Here is a 16,415-nt window from a genome sequence, read left to right on the forward strand (position 1 = left end):
TTCCTTTTCTCCTTTGCTTTTCACTTCTCTTCTTTTCACAGCTATTTGTAAGGCCTCCCCAGACAGCTATTTTGCATTTTTGCATTTCTTTTGGGGTGGTCTTGATCCCTGACTCCTGTACATTGTCACGAACCTCCATCTATAGTTCTTCAGGCACTCTATCAGATCTAATACCTTAAATCTATTTGTCACTTCCACTGTATAATCGTAAGGGATTTGATTTGGATCATATCTGAATAGTTTAGTGGTTTCCCCTACTTTCTTCAATTTACGTCTGAATTTGGCAGTAAGGAGTTCATGATCTGAGCAACAGTCAGCTCCCGGTCTTGTTTTTGCTGACTGTATAGAGCTTCTCCATCTTTGGCTGCAAAGAATATAATCAATCTGATTTTGGTGTTGACCATCTGGTGATGTCCATGTGTAGAGTATTCTCTTGTGTTGTTGGAAGAGGGTGTTTGCTATGACCAGTATGTTCTCTTGGCAAAACTCTATTAGCCTTTGCCCAGCTTCATTCTTTATTCCAAGGCCAAATTTGCCTGTTACTCCAGGTATTTCTTGACTTCCTACTTTTGCATTCCAGTCCTCTATAATGAAAAGGACATCTCTTTTGGGTGTTAGTTCTAAAAGGTCTTGTAGGTCTTCATAGAACCGTTCAACTTCAGCTTCTTCAGTGTTACTGGTTGGGGCATAGACTTGGATTACTGTGATATTGAATGGATTGCCTTGGAAACAAGCAGAGATCATTCTGTCGTTTTTGAGATTGCATCCAAGTACTGCATTTCGGACTCTTTTGTTGACCATGATGGCTACTCCATTTCTTTTGAGGGATTCCTGCCTGTAGTAGTAGATATAATGGTCATCTGAGTTAAATTCACCCATTCCAGTCCACTTTAGTTCGCTGATTCTTAGAATGTCGATGTTCACTTTTGCCATCTCTTGTTTGACCACTTCCAATTTGCCTTGATTAATGGACCTGACATTCCAGGTTCCTATGCAATATTGCTCTTTACAGCATTGGACCTTGCTTCTATCACCAGTCACACCCACAACTGGGTATTGTTTTTGCTTTGGCTCCATCCCTTCATTCTTTCTGGAGTTATTTCTCTACTGATCTCCAGTAGCATATTGGGGACCTACTGACCTGGGGAGTTCCTCTTTCAGTATTCTATCATTCTGCATTTTCATACTGTTCATGGGATTCTCAAGGCAAGAATACTGAAGTGGCTTGCCATTCCCTTCTCCAGTGGACCACATTCTGTCGGACCTCTCCACCATGACACGTCCATCTTGGGTGGCCCCACGGGCATGGCTTAGTTTCATTGAGTTAGACAAGGCTGTGGTCCTAGTGTGATTAGATTGACTAGTTCTGTGATTATGGTTTCAGTGTGTCTGCCCTCTGATGCCCTCTTACAACACCTACCATCTTACTTGGGTTTCTCTTACCTTGGACGTGGGGCATCTCTTCATGGCTGCTCCAGCAAAGCTTAGCTGCTGTTCCTTACCTTGGATGAAGGGTATCTTCTCACCATCACCCCTCTTGACCTTAAGAAGTATCCAGGTTGGAAAAATAATCTTGGAAGCCCTTGGCATATAGATGTCATTCAAAGCTATGTGATTGGGTGATATTACTTAGGAAAAATCATAGAAAATATATCTTATAATCCCATGATAACATCAAACTCACAAATTAACATTGCTTCTATAATTTAAAATCTAAGTAAGTACATAAATCCCCAAATTCAGAAATATACCCACTTAAAATCCTGTAAGGATAAGCCCATTCATAGCTCTACAGAAATTTCTGTTCATACACCATTATATTTTTTTGAGAGAAAATACCTTTTCAATAGGTTTATTTAGAAATACAGAAATTTAATTTTGAATTCTGAGAAAATGTTCTACCCCTGTGAACATTTAAAGTTAACTTTAATTATATTTCTTCCTCTATTTCCTTACCCACTTATAAGGGTTACAGTTTGATAAAAGTCTTCGAAATTTCTCTACTTGTGAGAGGTGGTGTAGAATGATGTTTACCTATTAATATTTAAGTTTCTGGTGTTTATCTTTCCTCTCAGTCCCTCATTTGTTAATTACCTGATGGGTATAACATTTTTTATGTCTCAGTTTCCTCCTCTTTAAAAGATAAAAACCAATATTAACTGCACTAAAGATTTTAATTCTTGAAACCCCCTTAGATTTATTTAAGTGGAGAATTTCTTTATTGAGTGAGAAATTTTTCATGATTCATTCCCATGATTCATTATTCAATCATTTCACTCAGTGTGAGACAGTGAAAAGTGGCTTCCATACCACCACTGAAAGAGAGCTTTCTCTTACCAGCTTCTGAGTAAAGGGTTTGCCATGACACAGTGCAGTCCCCTCATTTTTTGCTGGGGACCAAACCATGTAGTTAAAATAAGCAGCTAAAGGTTGGCTTGATCATGGATAAAGTTAACCTATCTTTATGACCAAGCTAGATAGCATATTGAAAAGCAGAGACATACTTTGCCAACAAAGGTCCGTCTAGTCAAGGCTATGGTTTTTCCAGTGGTCATGTGTGGGTGTGAGAGTTGGACGGTGAAGAAAGCTGAGCGCTGAAGAATTGATGCTTTTAAACTGTGGTGTTGAAGAAGACTCTTGAGAGTCCCTTGGACTGCAAGGAGATCCAATCAGTCCATCCTAAAGGAGATCAGCCCTGGGATTTCTTTGGAAGGAATTATGTTGAAGCTTAAACTCCAATACTTTGGCTACCTCATGTGAAGAGTTGACTCATTGGAAAAGACTCTGATGCTGGGAGGAATTGGGGGCAGGAGACGACAGAGGATGAGATGGCTGGATGGCATCACTGACTCAATGGACGTGAATTTGAGTGAACTCCGGGAGTTGGTGATGGACAGGGAGGCCTGGTGTGCTGCAATTTGTGGGGTCGCAAAGAGATGGACATGACTGAGCAGTCTGACTGAAGTGAACTGAACTGAGAGATTGTAGCAAGAAGCAATATTCTTAAGTTTGTCCTCCATGAAAAAAAATTTTTCTATAAAACCACAGAGGGTTTTGATCTACTAGTAGGCAATATAACCCAGGTAGTATATGGTTAAAAATGAAAGTAAAAGTCACTCGGTTGTGTCTGATTCTTTGCAACCCCATGCATTGTATAGTCCATGGAATATGGTTAAAGGTTTAACCTATAGTCCAGGAGTGACAATTTTATTTTGTTTAAATTTTACTAGTGCCCTTGTGAAAGGATGCCGCTGTCTGGAAATTGACTGCTGGGATGGATCACAAAATGAACCTGTTGTATACCATGGCTATACATTCACCAGCAAGCTTCTGTTTAAAACTGTTATCCAAGCTATAAACAAATATGCATTCCTAGTATGTACATGCCTTTGTTAAGTCACAGTTATTTAAACATAAGATAATTTGTTTCAAAATCCTATAATGCTTGGCCTTAGTTTAGATCAGTGACCTTTCAATTGTAGGTTATGATCCATTAGTTGGCAGCAAAATCCATGTATTATGTATCATTATGTGTGTATGCTCAGTCATATCCCACTCTTTGTGACCCCATGGACTGTATGCCCATCAGGTGGGATTTTCCAGGCAGGAATGCTGGAGTGGGTTACCATTTCCGTCTTCAGGGAGTATATCATTAAAGGTAGATTTATTAAAACAGATCTCAGGTAGGAAGGTATATGTAGTTTCAAGGAACTTTTTGTTTAATTATGTAATTATATTATATGTGTGTATATGTATGCATGCATGTGTATTGTGTCTTAATGTAAATTATATTTCTTACCATGAGTTATGGCCAAAAAGTTTAAGAAATACTGTTCTATGTAATAGTAAATATTTTACCAACATTCAGATATTTTACTTTCAGGACACAAATGTAAAAAATGTATTATCTCAACTTTTGGCATATTTTATACTCTGATGGCAGGTATTTATACAGAAAAGAATGTTTAAAAGTTTACTTTGGATTTAAAAATTATTGTTAAATTTATTAAGTTAAAGATTCAAAGATCTATTTCTTTCTGTCTAAAGCTTCTAATTCAGTTTAAAAATACTCATCTGTAAATTGAGCAGGTTTTAATAGTCACTGAATTTTGAGTAATACTTGATCTCATTGACAAGCTTGGTTAATTGAGCACCTTCAGACATTTTAAATTGTGTTTTTAAACTTAGTATATTTGATTTCTTTCTTAAGTACTTCAATTGTAGTGTAATTGAAGAGATTTAACAAAATCTAAGTACTTAATGTCTATTTAATAAATTAAACTTAAAAAGTTGAAAAACCTAAAGTTCTCCTAGCTTGGTCAATCTTTTATCTGTAAACAGAAGCCTAACTTAAAATCACATACTTAGATTCATTGTTCCATTATTTATTAGAGTATAAAATAATAAATATTTATAAAATGTTTTAAAATTTATCATAATATAAAACCTTAATATATGGCATTGATTCTCTTAAACATCTAATTTCTGATGTTTAAATTTATCCAAACTTCTCCTTTAAATTTTACACCAGTGTAGACAACTTCCTATTTGACATTTCCACTTGCATGTTTAATAGCTATAGTTAACATGTTTCAGCTTGAGCTCCAGATCATATCCTTCTTTTTCCTAGTCCCACTTTTCCTATGGTCTTTTCCATCTCACTTAATGACAACTGTGTTTGCCCTAAATCATTATTGTCTACTTTAATGTTCCCTTCTTTTCTCTCTGAATCCTCTATATATTCTTCAGCAAATCCTCCTGGCTCTACTTTCCAAATGTACACTGAATTTAATCCCTTTCCCCCATTCTCACTGTCACTCTCCTGGTCAACTACCATCACCTCTGACTTGCATTATTGCAATGGCTTCTTATCCAGGGTCTCTGCTTCTCTCCCTCCTCTTCTGCAGTTTCATCTTAATGTAGCAGAGTGACTTTTTGATAAGTCCAATCATGGCATTCCCCTTTTCAAACTCTTTAATTCCACTCAAAATAAAAGTTAAAATCTGTACCATGACTCCCAAGGCCCTACATGACCTGTTTACCATTACCTCCCTGACGTCTTCTCCTCCTCTCTCCTTTGTTCATGTGGCCATTCTGGCCTCCTTACCTCTTTTCAGACCCATCTCAAAGCCTTTGCACTTGCTATTCCCTTCATCTGAAATACTCTTCCCAAATATTTTTGTACCAAACTCTCCCACTTCATTCAGGGTGTATAACTGAGGGAATAAAAGGAAATAGAGACAGTCTGAAAATTCAAAGGCCTTACAAGGATGGACAGACATCTACAACTTCTAAGACTCCAAAGAGTACGTGATGGAATGAAAAAAAAAAAAAAAGGCTTTCAACAGACTCAATGAAACTTCTCAGTTGGATGCAGTGACACAGTTTTGCAGCAAAGATTAGACTGAAGTTTAGACTTTCTACTCAACATAGTTGCCATTAACTTGGGGATAAGAGAGTGATGAAATAAAATACACTTGATATCTATGGTGCAGAAAGAACTTTGAGTATAGGCCCCAGCACATGCGACTTACTAGAAACAAGCATATACGAAATTGTGGTTTATACGAAATTGTGGTTTTTGAGGGCATTAGATTGCTAAAAACAAAAGATAAGTCTGACTTGTTAGGGGAAACCTAAAACCACCATTAGTCAGAAAGCGAGCTGCAAAAGTTGTTTGGCTTTAAGAAAAGCCAACTCCTCAGTTCGTACTTCAGATATGGCCAAGGAGGATAAAGACAAGATGATCTTCCCAGAGGATGGAACAAAGACCACAGAAGACAATGAGCTCTTCCCAGTGAGTAAAGTCAGGGCCTAAGTGAGAAATCTATTTGCTAGGCCTTCACTTTGCCTAAACTCAAAATCACTTATTATATTTGGGAAAAAAAATTTACACTCTTCTCTTGATATTAGACTTAAGTTTATATATGTATAAATGAAAATGAAAGTATTAGTTTATCAGTTGTATCCAACTCTTTGTGACCCCATGGACTGTAGCCCAGCAGGCTTCTCTGTCCAAGGAATTCTCCAGGCAATAATACTGGAATGGGTTGCCATTCCTTTCTCCAGGGAATCTTCCTGACCCAGGGATTGAACTTGGGTCTCCACAGGCAGATTCTTTACTGTCTGAGCCACCAGGGAAGCCCTATAAATATATGTGGGTATTTACAGGAAGATCATTTTGTAGGCTGAATAAGAGCCCCAAAGATACTAGATTCTAATTCCTGGAACCTGTAAATGTTATTTTATTTGTTAAAAGGATCTTTGCAGATGTGATAAGTTAAGAATCTTGAGATGAGACACCACCCTGAATTATCTGGACGGGTCCTAAATGCCAGTATTGTATCCTTATTCATGGGGGGCAGAGGGAGATTTGACACATAACAGAGGAAGAGGCAATGCAAAGATGAGGGCCAGACACTGGAGTGATATGACCACAAGCCAAGAAATGTTGGCCACCATCAGAAGCTGAAAGAGGCAGGGACCAGATCTCCCCTAGAACCTGCTGGCATCTTCATTTTAGCCTGTGAAACTGATTTCAAAATCTAGGCCTCCACAATTATGAAAAGATAAATATCTGTTGTTTCATGCCACCTAATTTATAGTAATTTGTTACAGCAGCCATAAGAAATTAATAGACTCAGACTTAATGTGGTATGCTATATGCAATATGACATATGACATATATATCAAAGGTCTATAATAATTCAGCAGACCTTACAATTCCTTTTCTTGTTACTGTAAATTGGCAAATGTGCCCTGAAAATTATATGTGGAAAGGAAGAAAATAATTTTGAATAAGATCTCCAAATGAGTGATATTCACTATTTTGTGGCAAATTTAAAAGTTACAGTGGTGGAAAACACCTTTGTAGAGTCACTTTTGACCCACTCCAGTATTCTTGCCTAGAGATTCCCATGGACAGAGGAGCCTGGTGGGCTAGAATCCACAGAGTCACAAAGAATAGACATGACTGAAGTGACTTAGCATGCACACACACACGCACACACACACAAAGTTGCTTTTACTTACTAGATATTCTTTATTATTTAAAACCTGGAAATATCTTTATCTTTGTTTCTAATTATAATGCAGTGAATTTCGATTATAGAATTTAAAATAGAAAAAAGTAGAAAATTAACATTTTCTCTAACATATCAGTGTTAAAGTTTTTCCTAAAAATATTGAAACATATGTACCTTATAAAGTAAAAATGTAGAATCTTACTGTTTGGCAACTTGTTTTTCTTCATAAGACTAGATCAAAGATACTGTATATCTATAGCAGTGTATATAGCTCTACTTCCTTTGTGACAGATCTTTATCATTTCTTTATATGACTATGCTATAATTTATTTTTAAAAATTGGGAGTTTTAACAAATTTATTTAAACTATTGGGAGTTTCAGTTTTTTCCCTATATTTTAAGTACAACTAGGACTAATTTACCTTTATATACAGATTTAATGTTCCCTGTTTTGTCAGACTCAAAAGTATTTTCAGTTTAAAGAATAGGTAATTATTTTGCTAAGATACTGAACATTAGAAGTTAGTTTTAAAATCAATTAAGTACTTCTATTAATTGCATTAAAGTTATTGAAGAATTTTGACTATTAACCGTGGTAATGGTTAATTTTTTTAGGCATCTGAGTACCCAGTGGTGCTCTCTTTAGAAAATCACTGCTCCCCTTCCCAACAAGAAGTGATGGCCGACAGTTTGCTCGCTACATTTGGGGATGCCTTGCTGTCATATACGCTTGATAATTTTTCAGACAGACTACCTTCACCAGAGGTAATATTTTGTCTGAGAAGCTTAGGCTAAGAAAAAGCCTACTGCTATTATAATTGCCAATGAAACTGAGCTAGAGATCAATGAAAAATGCTTAGTTTTAATTATAGTGGTGTATCTTTGCAATGTTCCTAGGAAATAGCCCGTGAGCATTTAGGTGAATATATTTTGATAAAAAGGATAGTCTAGTGTAGCTCAGTCGTATCTGACTCTTTGCAACCCTATAGATTGTAGCCCTCCAGGCTCCTCTGTCCATGGGATTCTCCAGGTAAGAATACTGGAGTGGATAGTCATTGCCTTCTGCAGGGAATCTGCCTCAACCAGGGTTCAAGCCTAGGTCTCCTGCATTTCAGGGAGATTCTTTGCCTCTGAGCCACCAGGTAGATCTCTTGGTTTCTATTAGGTTTTTAGGAATATGGAAAAAGGAGCTACATATATTACTACTGTGGGCATATTGAAAATATGATGAAAGACTTTTCAATGACCATGACAAGTACAAATTTACCTGTACATGTATAATTGTATCTTTTTCAAATTGTTTCTCTAGGCATTAAAATTCAAAATATTAGTTAGAAACAAGAAAATAGGAACCTTACATGAAACCCTTGAAAGGAAAGGTTCTGATATGCATGGGAAGGTAGAGGAATTTGAAGAAGAGGAGGAGATAGAACAAGAGGAGGATGGAAGTGGTGCCAAAGAACCAGAACCAGTGGGTGATTTTCAAGATGATTTGGCAAAGGAAGAACAGTTGAAACGGGTGGTCGGAATCCCACTCTTCAGGAAAAAGAAGGTGAGGCAACGTTTTGTGAAAATTTTACAAGTGATTGAAAAGTTGTTTTATTTTTTTGTTAGTTGAGAATTTTTTAAACTTTTTGGAGGAAAACATCTTTTTCCTACTTGTAATCACTTTAGTTTATCATTTAAAATTTATTTTGGGAAAAATTAGCAGTGGAAAAGAAATTTTAGAAGTTGTTACCTCTTTCCCCGTGTTAGCTGTTTGTAAATTCTTTTTCTCTACAGCCAACGCATATTAAGCCTTCTCATATATTAGACCTTGTGCCGTGTACAAAAGGTAATGTCTCTGCCTTGAAGGAGAGATTACTGTGAAGATAAGAAAATCACTGCTTATATTATATAGTATTTTAAGTATACAAGTTAGCACGACAAAGGAAGGTATACAAGGTTGCAAGCAATACAAAACTAATTCAGCTGCTTTAAGTAAAATATGAATTAATTCAGCTGGTCCATAGAAATGAAACATTCAGGAAAGGGAATCTAATTTCAGGAATGATTGGTTAAAGTTGTATTAAGCAAAGTCCACAGAATTTTCTTTCTGCCAACTTTGGCCCCACTTTCCTAATATGGGTGCAAGCCTTTGCAAAGCTTCAGTTTTACATGCTTTCAGATTCAAATCTGAAAGTCCTGTCTTTTCAGCTGCCCAAGCTGACTCCTTTTGGATCTCGGCAGGCTGGCTGTGATCCAAGTATGCACACATGCCTAAGTTGGTTACTGTTGCCAGGGGAATGCAGTCTGCTTAGCCACGCCCACTCCACATGATCGACACTTAAGCACATGGATTGAGCATGGGCTGGCAATGTTTTCCTGAAGAAAGAAAAAAAAAACACACTTTGGAAGAGGCTAACAGAAGTGCAGAGAATATAGATCCTGGGCTGGAAAAGTGTACAATAGTGTACTATACAGCAGAAGTTATTCCAAAATGTTAGATCACATTGGAAATAGTCTAAAATACCTGAACTTGTAAAATTTATGAGACCAGACTAAGACCTTTGGGAAAAGGAAATAGAAATAATTGCCATCTTCAGTACTTACTGCATAAATTGGGATTTTAGGTTTAGATTGCCTGGTAAGTAACATCAAGTGCTATTATCATTGAACATATTTACATTGACCCAATCCAAATAGTTTTTGAGGATATAATCTTATGAAAAAACTAAAATCATTGATTTGAAAGCATATTTTCTTTATTGGAGAAAGAATTTTTCAAATGATTAGTGCAAAATTGTGAAATTACTGTTTTTTTTTTTTTGTTTGCATCACAAAGATAAAAATATCTATGGCCCTATCTGATCTTGTTATTTATACTAAAGTTGAGAAGTTCAAAAGTTTTCATCATTCACATCTATATCAACAATTTAATGAAAGCAACTCTATTGGGGAGTCCCAAGCCCGAAAACTTACAAAGTTGGCAGGTAAATTCTTATAATTCAAATAGAGGAAGTGTTTAAACAAGTTATATTCACTCTTAAGATGTCAAAATTGGTCATTGATGTTCATAAAACTATGTTCTAATACAATTTCAATGTATTTAACAGATTTTAAAAAGGGTTATATGCCTCAGGTCACTTTACATTTTATTTCACAGAACCGAACCATTAATTTACTTCTCTAAGTCATGAAAGTTTGCTTGAGAATGTCCAGTCTGGACACTTGTTGGGAGGGGCTGTGGTGAGCAGGTTATATGAGAGAGTAGTGAGTGACAAGGTTGCAGATGTAGGCAAAGCTAAATTACAAGAAACTTGAACTTTGTAAGTGAGCAGAAGATTGAAATCTCAGGAGTTACATGATCCCTTGTGCGTAAACTTGCAGACTGTGGAAAAGGGGGACTAAGACACAGTGTGATGCTGATGCACTCTCTGCTCTCTAACAAAAATACAGGCAAGTATGGCAAGCATTTAGGAAAACGCTTAGGCTGTAGGTGCTAGTTCAGTGACTAGGAAAAGTAGAAGCGTGTGGCAGGAGGAGGGACTAAAGAGTTCTACAATTTGACTTAATTTCTTAAATATTGGATGCTTAGTACATAGATTCATTGAATTTCTAAGTGCTGCTGAACTTAATAATACTTTATTCGGAGATACCATACTGACCGGAGAAGGCAATGGCAACCCACTCCAGTACTCTTGCCTGGAAAATCCTGTGGACCGAGGGGCCTGGTGGGCTGCAGTCCATGGGGTCGCTAGGAGTCGGACATGACTGAGCGACTTCACTTTCACTTTCACTTTTCACTTTCATGCATTGGAGAAGGAAACGGCAACCCACTCCAGTGTTCTTGCCTTGAGAATCCCAGGGATGGGGAAGCCTGGTGGGCTGCCATCTCTGGGGTCGCACAGAGTCAGACACGACTGAAGTGACTTACAGTACAGTACAGTTGTATGTTTCTAATAGATGCTTTGTTAGCAGCCTAAAAGTGATGCTGGCTGTAGGCAGGAGATGATAAAGGCTTGTTGTTGTTCAGTCACCCATTTGTGTCTGACTCTTTTGAGACCCCATGGACTGCAGCATGCCAGGCCTCCCTATCTCTCACCATCTCCTGAAGTTTGCCCAAATTCATGCCCATTGCATCGGTGATGCCATCCAGCCATCTCATCCTCTGATGCCCTCTTCTCCTCCTGCTCTCAATCTTTCCCAGCATCAGGGGCTTTTCCAATGAGTCGGCTGTTCACGTCAGATGACGAAAATACTGAAGGTTCAGCTTCAGCATCAGGCCTTCCAGCGAGTATTCAGGGTTGATTTCCCTTGAGATTGATTGGCTTGTGGCAGCAAAATTGAAGCCAGGGTGAACTTTGTGGACATCTATGAATGAATGAATGCCTAGTCACTCAGTTGTGTCTGACTCTTTGTGACTGTAGCCTGCCAGGCTCCTCTTTCCGTGGAATTTTACAGCCAAGAATACTGGAGTGGAATCCTACTCCATGGGATCTTCCCAACCCAGGGATCAAAGCCATGTCTCCTGTGTCTCCTGCATTGGTAGGATTCTTTACCACTAGCAGAAGTGGGCATCTATGAGGTAGAGATAAATAGACTGGAAGCTGCATCTCTAAAGTGAAGAAGAAGGTAAAAATGATACCCAGACCAGGCTGCCAGATGGCTGTGTACCTACAGAGGAGCCATTTGTCTCTGAATCTTGTTTTCATTGTCTCCAGATTCTAAATCTGAGGTTCGTTACTCTACATGGTACAGCCAGAGATACAACTGTTAGGCCTGGGAAAAAGAATGGAAAGCGGACTCTGCCTTGTTCTCAGACTTACATGGTGGGGAACATCATCAACTTGGAGCTTCCTTGGTGGCTCAGTGGTAAAGAATACAGCTGCCAAAGTGGGAGACTCAGGTTACATCCCTGGGTCAGGAAAATCCCCTGGAGAAGAAAATGGCAACCCACTCCAGTTCTTTCCTGGAAAATCCCATGGACAGAGGAGCCTGGTGGCTACAGTCCATGGGGTCACAAAAGAGTCAGACATAACTTAATGACTAAATAACAGTTATCAACTTAAAAAGGAATTGTCTGTTGGTAGGGGAAATCTTTTCTCTCTTACCCCTCCTGAGTTCTTGTGACTGGACTAGTAATAAAATTGATGCCAGACATATTGACATGAGAAAAAGAAACAAAATTAATTCATAGAAATGGGACCCTAAGAAGTGACCAAAGTAGGCAGCTTTTATGCTTTCCAGACAAAGAAACAAATGTGTGAGAAACTGACAGGAAATTAGTGAAGAATCTAAACAGTTTGAGCTTGGGGTTGTAATTAAATAAGGCACCAGGTTTATGTTTATAGGCTTCTCAGCTCTGAATTCCCTGTCATTGGTGGAAAGGATGTCCTACCTTTGGATACAGGGAATGTACCTGTCACATGAGAGATTTATTTACTGTTTTGAAAGAGAAAGAAAAGAGGGAGAGTGTCTCTCTTGCACTGACCATTGCTTAACTTTAATCCAAAATAATCAGTATGCCACTGAGGCACATTTTGAGGCAGCCTATGCAATGGCACCCCACTCCAGTACTCTTGCCTGGGAAATCCCATGGATGGAGGAGCCTGGTGGGCTGCAGTCCATGGGGTCGCCAAGAGTCGGACACGACTAAGCGACTTCACTTTCACTTTCATGCATTGGAGAAGGAAATGGCAACATACTCCAGTGTTTTTGCCTGGAGAATCCCAGGGACTGGGGAGCCTGGTGGACTGCCATCTATGGGGTTGCACAGAGTCGGACACGACTGACGCGACTCAGCAGCAGCAGCAGCATGCTGGGCCTCCACAGTCAATGAGAATAAGGTGACTTGCCATATCCTTTTTAAAAACTGCAATCTACTATCTTTTTTTAAAATATAAATTTATTTATTTTAATTGGAGGTTAATTACTTTACAATATTGTATTGGTTTTGCCATACATCTAGAAACAGAAAAATCAGCACCTCCAAACCTGCAAAAGAAAACTTGAGAAAAGCTCCTGGCTATTTGGAAATGCAGATTCTAATATATATGGTGGTTAACCTCATTGGGCTGGCCACCGGCGCTTTAGGGTTTTGAGGCATGCTTTAACTCATCTCCTCAAAATGCCTGTTAGAAACATGCTGGATATTTTAGGACTTTTTGGTTTTTGTTGTAAACTGAGGCTTGTGACCAAAAATCTATTCAGTAGCTCTTAGAATGAAATGTAACATAACAAAATGGAATGGAATAGAACTAAATAATAGAATATAGAAGAGTATATTGTATGCAGGAAACATAAGTATTATTTTATAAAACAATTGTGTGTGTGTGTGGTGTTGGATTGTGATATAAAGTGTATTTTTACTGTGAAATATTGTGAACGGAGTTTGAATTTGACCTACTTTACTAGAGTCCATGATTTCAAACTATAGGATGGTTTTTATTGTTGTTCATGTGGTTGGGACTTCTGGGCACAGCAAAGGTGGTTATTATTCTCTCATTCTCATCATATTAAACACTAGATCAGCATTTGAAAAGGGACTGAGTAGAGTCAGAAAAGATAGCATCACCATTTCTTTGGAAAGAGTATAGAGCACTTTTCTTGAAACAAAACTCAGTTCAGTTCAGTACGGTCGCTCAGTCGTGTCCGACTCTTTGTGACCCCCTGGACTAAAGCATGCCAGGCCTCCCTGTCCATCACCAACTCCTGGAGCTTGCTCAAACTCATATTCATCAAGTTGGTGATGCCATCCAACCATCTCATCCTCTGTTGTCCCCTTCTCTTCCTGCCTTCAGTCCTTCCCTGCATCAAGGTCTTTTCCAATGAGTCAGCTCTTCACATCAGGTGGCCAAAATATTGGAGTTCTAGCTTCAGCATCAGTTCTTCCAATGAATATTCAGAGTTGATTTACTTAAGGATTGACTGGTTGGATCTCCTTGCAGTCCAAGGGACTCTCAAGAGTCTTCTCCAACACCATAGTTCAAAAGCATCAATTCTTTGGCACTCAGCTTTCTTTATAGTCCAACTCTCACATCCATACATGACTTCTGGAAAAACCATAGCTTTGTCTAGATGGACCTTTGTTGGCAAAGTATTGTCTCTGCTTTTTAATATGCTGTCTAGGTTGGTCATAGCTTTTCTTCCAAGGAGCAAGCATCTTTTAATTTCATGGCTGCAGTCACCATCTGCAGTGATTTTAGTGCCCAAGAAAATAAAGTCTCTCACTGTTTCCACTGCTTCACCATCTATTTGCCATAAAGTGATGAGACAAGATGCTATGATCTTTGTTTTCTGAATGTTGAACTTTAAGCCAACTTTTTCACTCTCCTCTTTCACTTTAGTGAAAGTTCTCCTCTTTAGTTCTTCACTTTCTGCCATAAGGGTGGTGTCATCTGCATAGCTGAAGTTATTGATATTTCTCCTGGCAATCTTGATTCCAGCTTGTGCTTCACCTAGTCCAGCATTTCTCATGATGTACTCTGCATATAAGTTAAATAAGCAGGATGCCAATATACAGCCTTGACCTACTCCTTTCCCAGTTTGTAATCAGTCTGTTGTTCCATGTCTGGTTCGAACTACTGCTTCTTGACCTGCATACAGATTTCTCAGGAGACAGGTAAGGTGGTCTGGTATTCCCATCTCTTTCAAAATTTTCCACAGTTTGTTGTGATCCAGACAGTGGGAGGCTCTGGTGTAGTTAATAAAGCAGAAGTAGATGGTTTTCTGGAACTCTCTTGCTTTTTTAATGATCCAGCGGATGTTGGCAATTTGATCTCTGGTTCCTCTGCCTTTTCTAAATCCAGCTTGAATATCTGGAATTTCACGGTTCACATACTGTTGAAGCCTGGCTTGGAGAGTTTTAAGCATTACTTTGCAAGTGTGTGAGATGAATGCAATTGTATGGTAGTTTGAGCAATCTTTGGCATTGCCTTTTTTTGGGACTTCCCTGGTGGCTCAGATGGTAAAGTGTCTGCCTGCAATGCAGGAGACCCAGGTACGATCCCTGAGTTGGGAAGATCCCCTGGAGAAGGAAATGGCAGCCCACTCCAGTACTCTTGCCTTGAAAATTCCATGGACAGAGGAAGCTACAATCCATGGGGTCACAAAGAGTTGGACATGACTGAGAGACTTCACTTTCACTTTCACTTTTCTTTGGGATTGGAATGAAAACTGACCTTTTCCAGTCCTGTGGCCACTGCTGAGTTTTCCAGATTTGCTGGCATATTGAGTGCAGCACTTTCACAGCATCATCTTTTTGGATTTGAAATAGCTCAACTGGAATTCCATCACCTCCACTAGCTTTGGTTGATGCTTTCTAAGGCCCATTTGAGTTTGCATTCCAAGATGCCTGGCTCTAGTATATAATGATTGGTCAAAGATGTACTACAAAGAGGTCCATCATTCTTAAAATATAATAAACATCATTAATTTTATTATAAGGAAAAATCAGAAACAAGTTTTCATATATATGAATACTTTTCATTCATCTAAAAATAATATCATAGGTGAATATTTTTTAAATGGGATGATTTTCATGTTATCTTAGTAAGTCAAAAATGGAAGTTTATAAAAGAGAGTTAACAATAAGATTCAATTGAAGCATAAGTATATACCTATGTCAGAAGAATGGAAATATATTTATCAAGAGGTTATCAGGGTTATTAATAGAGAGATGAGATTATATGTTGTTTTCTTCTATTTTCTATTTGATTTTCTCATTTATCTAAAATAAACATAAATCGCATTTGTGAAAACATAACATGTTTAATTTATAAGTCTCAGAAGTAACAAAATCAGATTAAGGATATTTAGTGATCATTCATGTTTATCAATTTGTAGATGAAAATAATTAAGACCCAGAAGAGTCCATGTTTTATCGAAAGGTAGACATCTAATGTAGGACTAGATAAGGAATCGTAAGAGTTGGACACACAAAACACATTTATACATAAGCAGCTTCAAAATGAACTTTTCCTCAAGGAGAGTATAGCCTCTAGAAATGAGTTAATTAAATTAACTATAATTACTATTAACTTCAGTAACCAATTTTTTATCTGACCATGCATCTTAGGAAAAGAATAGCATTTAGGATGAGAGTAACAATGATTCTGCTCAAACTTGACTAGGAAATAGAGTGGATGTAGGCAATAACCATTTCTTCCACGATTCTTACCATATTAGCTGAAATAGATGTGGGAAGAGGATCTACATAGTGAAAGAATAAAAACGTTGGAGAAATATGAAGTCTGTGTTCAAAAATTTGAGGGGTATCCAATGGTGGTTTTTGTTTAGTCACTAAGTCATGTCTGGCTCTTTGTGATGCCATGGGACCCCATGGCCTCCTCTGTCCTTGGGAGTTCCCAGGCAAGAACACTAGAGTGGGTTGCCATTTCCTCCTCCAGG

At 38.2% G+C, this 16,415-nt stretch overlaps 1 protein-coding gene across 7 annotated transcripts in view; it reads left to right on the forward strand.

Moving 5' to 3' along the window:
* PLCZ1 (phospholipase C zeta 1) overlaps positions 1–16,415 on the forward strand; it is a 48,751-nt gene that overhangs the window by 19,320 nt on the left and 13,016 nt on the right. For all 7 annotated transcript variants that reach the window (XM_059886147.1, NM_001011680.3, XM_024991429.1 and 4 more), the window contains 4 exon segments: positions 3,231–3,375; positions 7,641–7,790; positions 8,335–8,577; positions 9,850–9,997. In XM_059886147.1, the coding sequence (XP_059742130.1) occupies positions 3,231–3,375; positions 7,641–7,790; positions 8,335–8,577; positions 9,850–9,997 (686 nt within the window).

This window comes from Bos taurus, chromosome 5 (assembly GCF_002263795.3).
Source record: "Bos taurus isolate L1 Dominette 01449 registration number 42190680 breed Hereford chromosome 5, ARS-UCD2.0, whole genome shotgun sequence".
Classification (NCBI taxonomy): Eukaryota; Metazoa; Chordata; class Mammalia; order Artiodactyla; family Bovidae; genus Bos; species Bos taurus.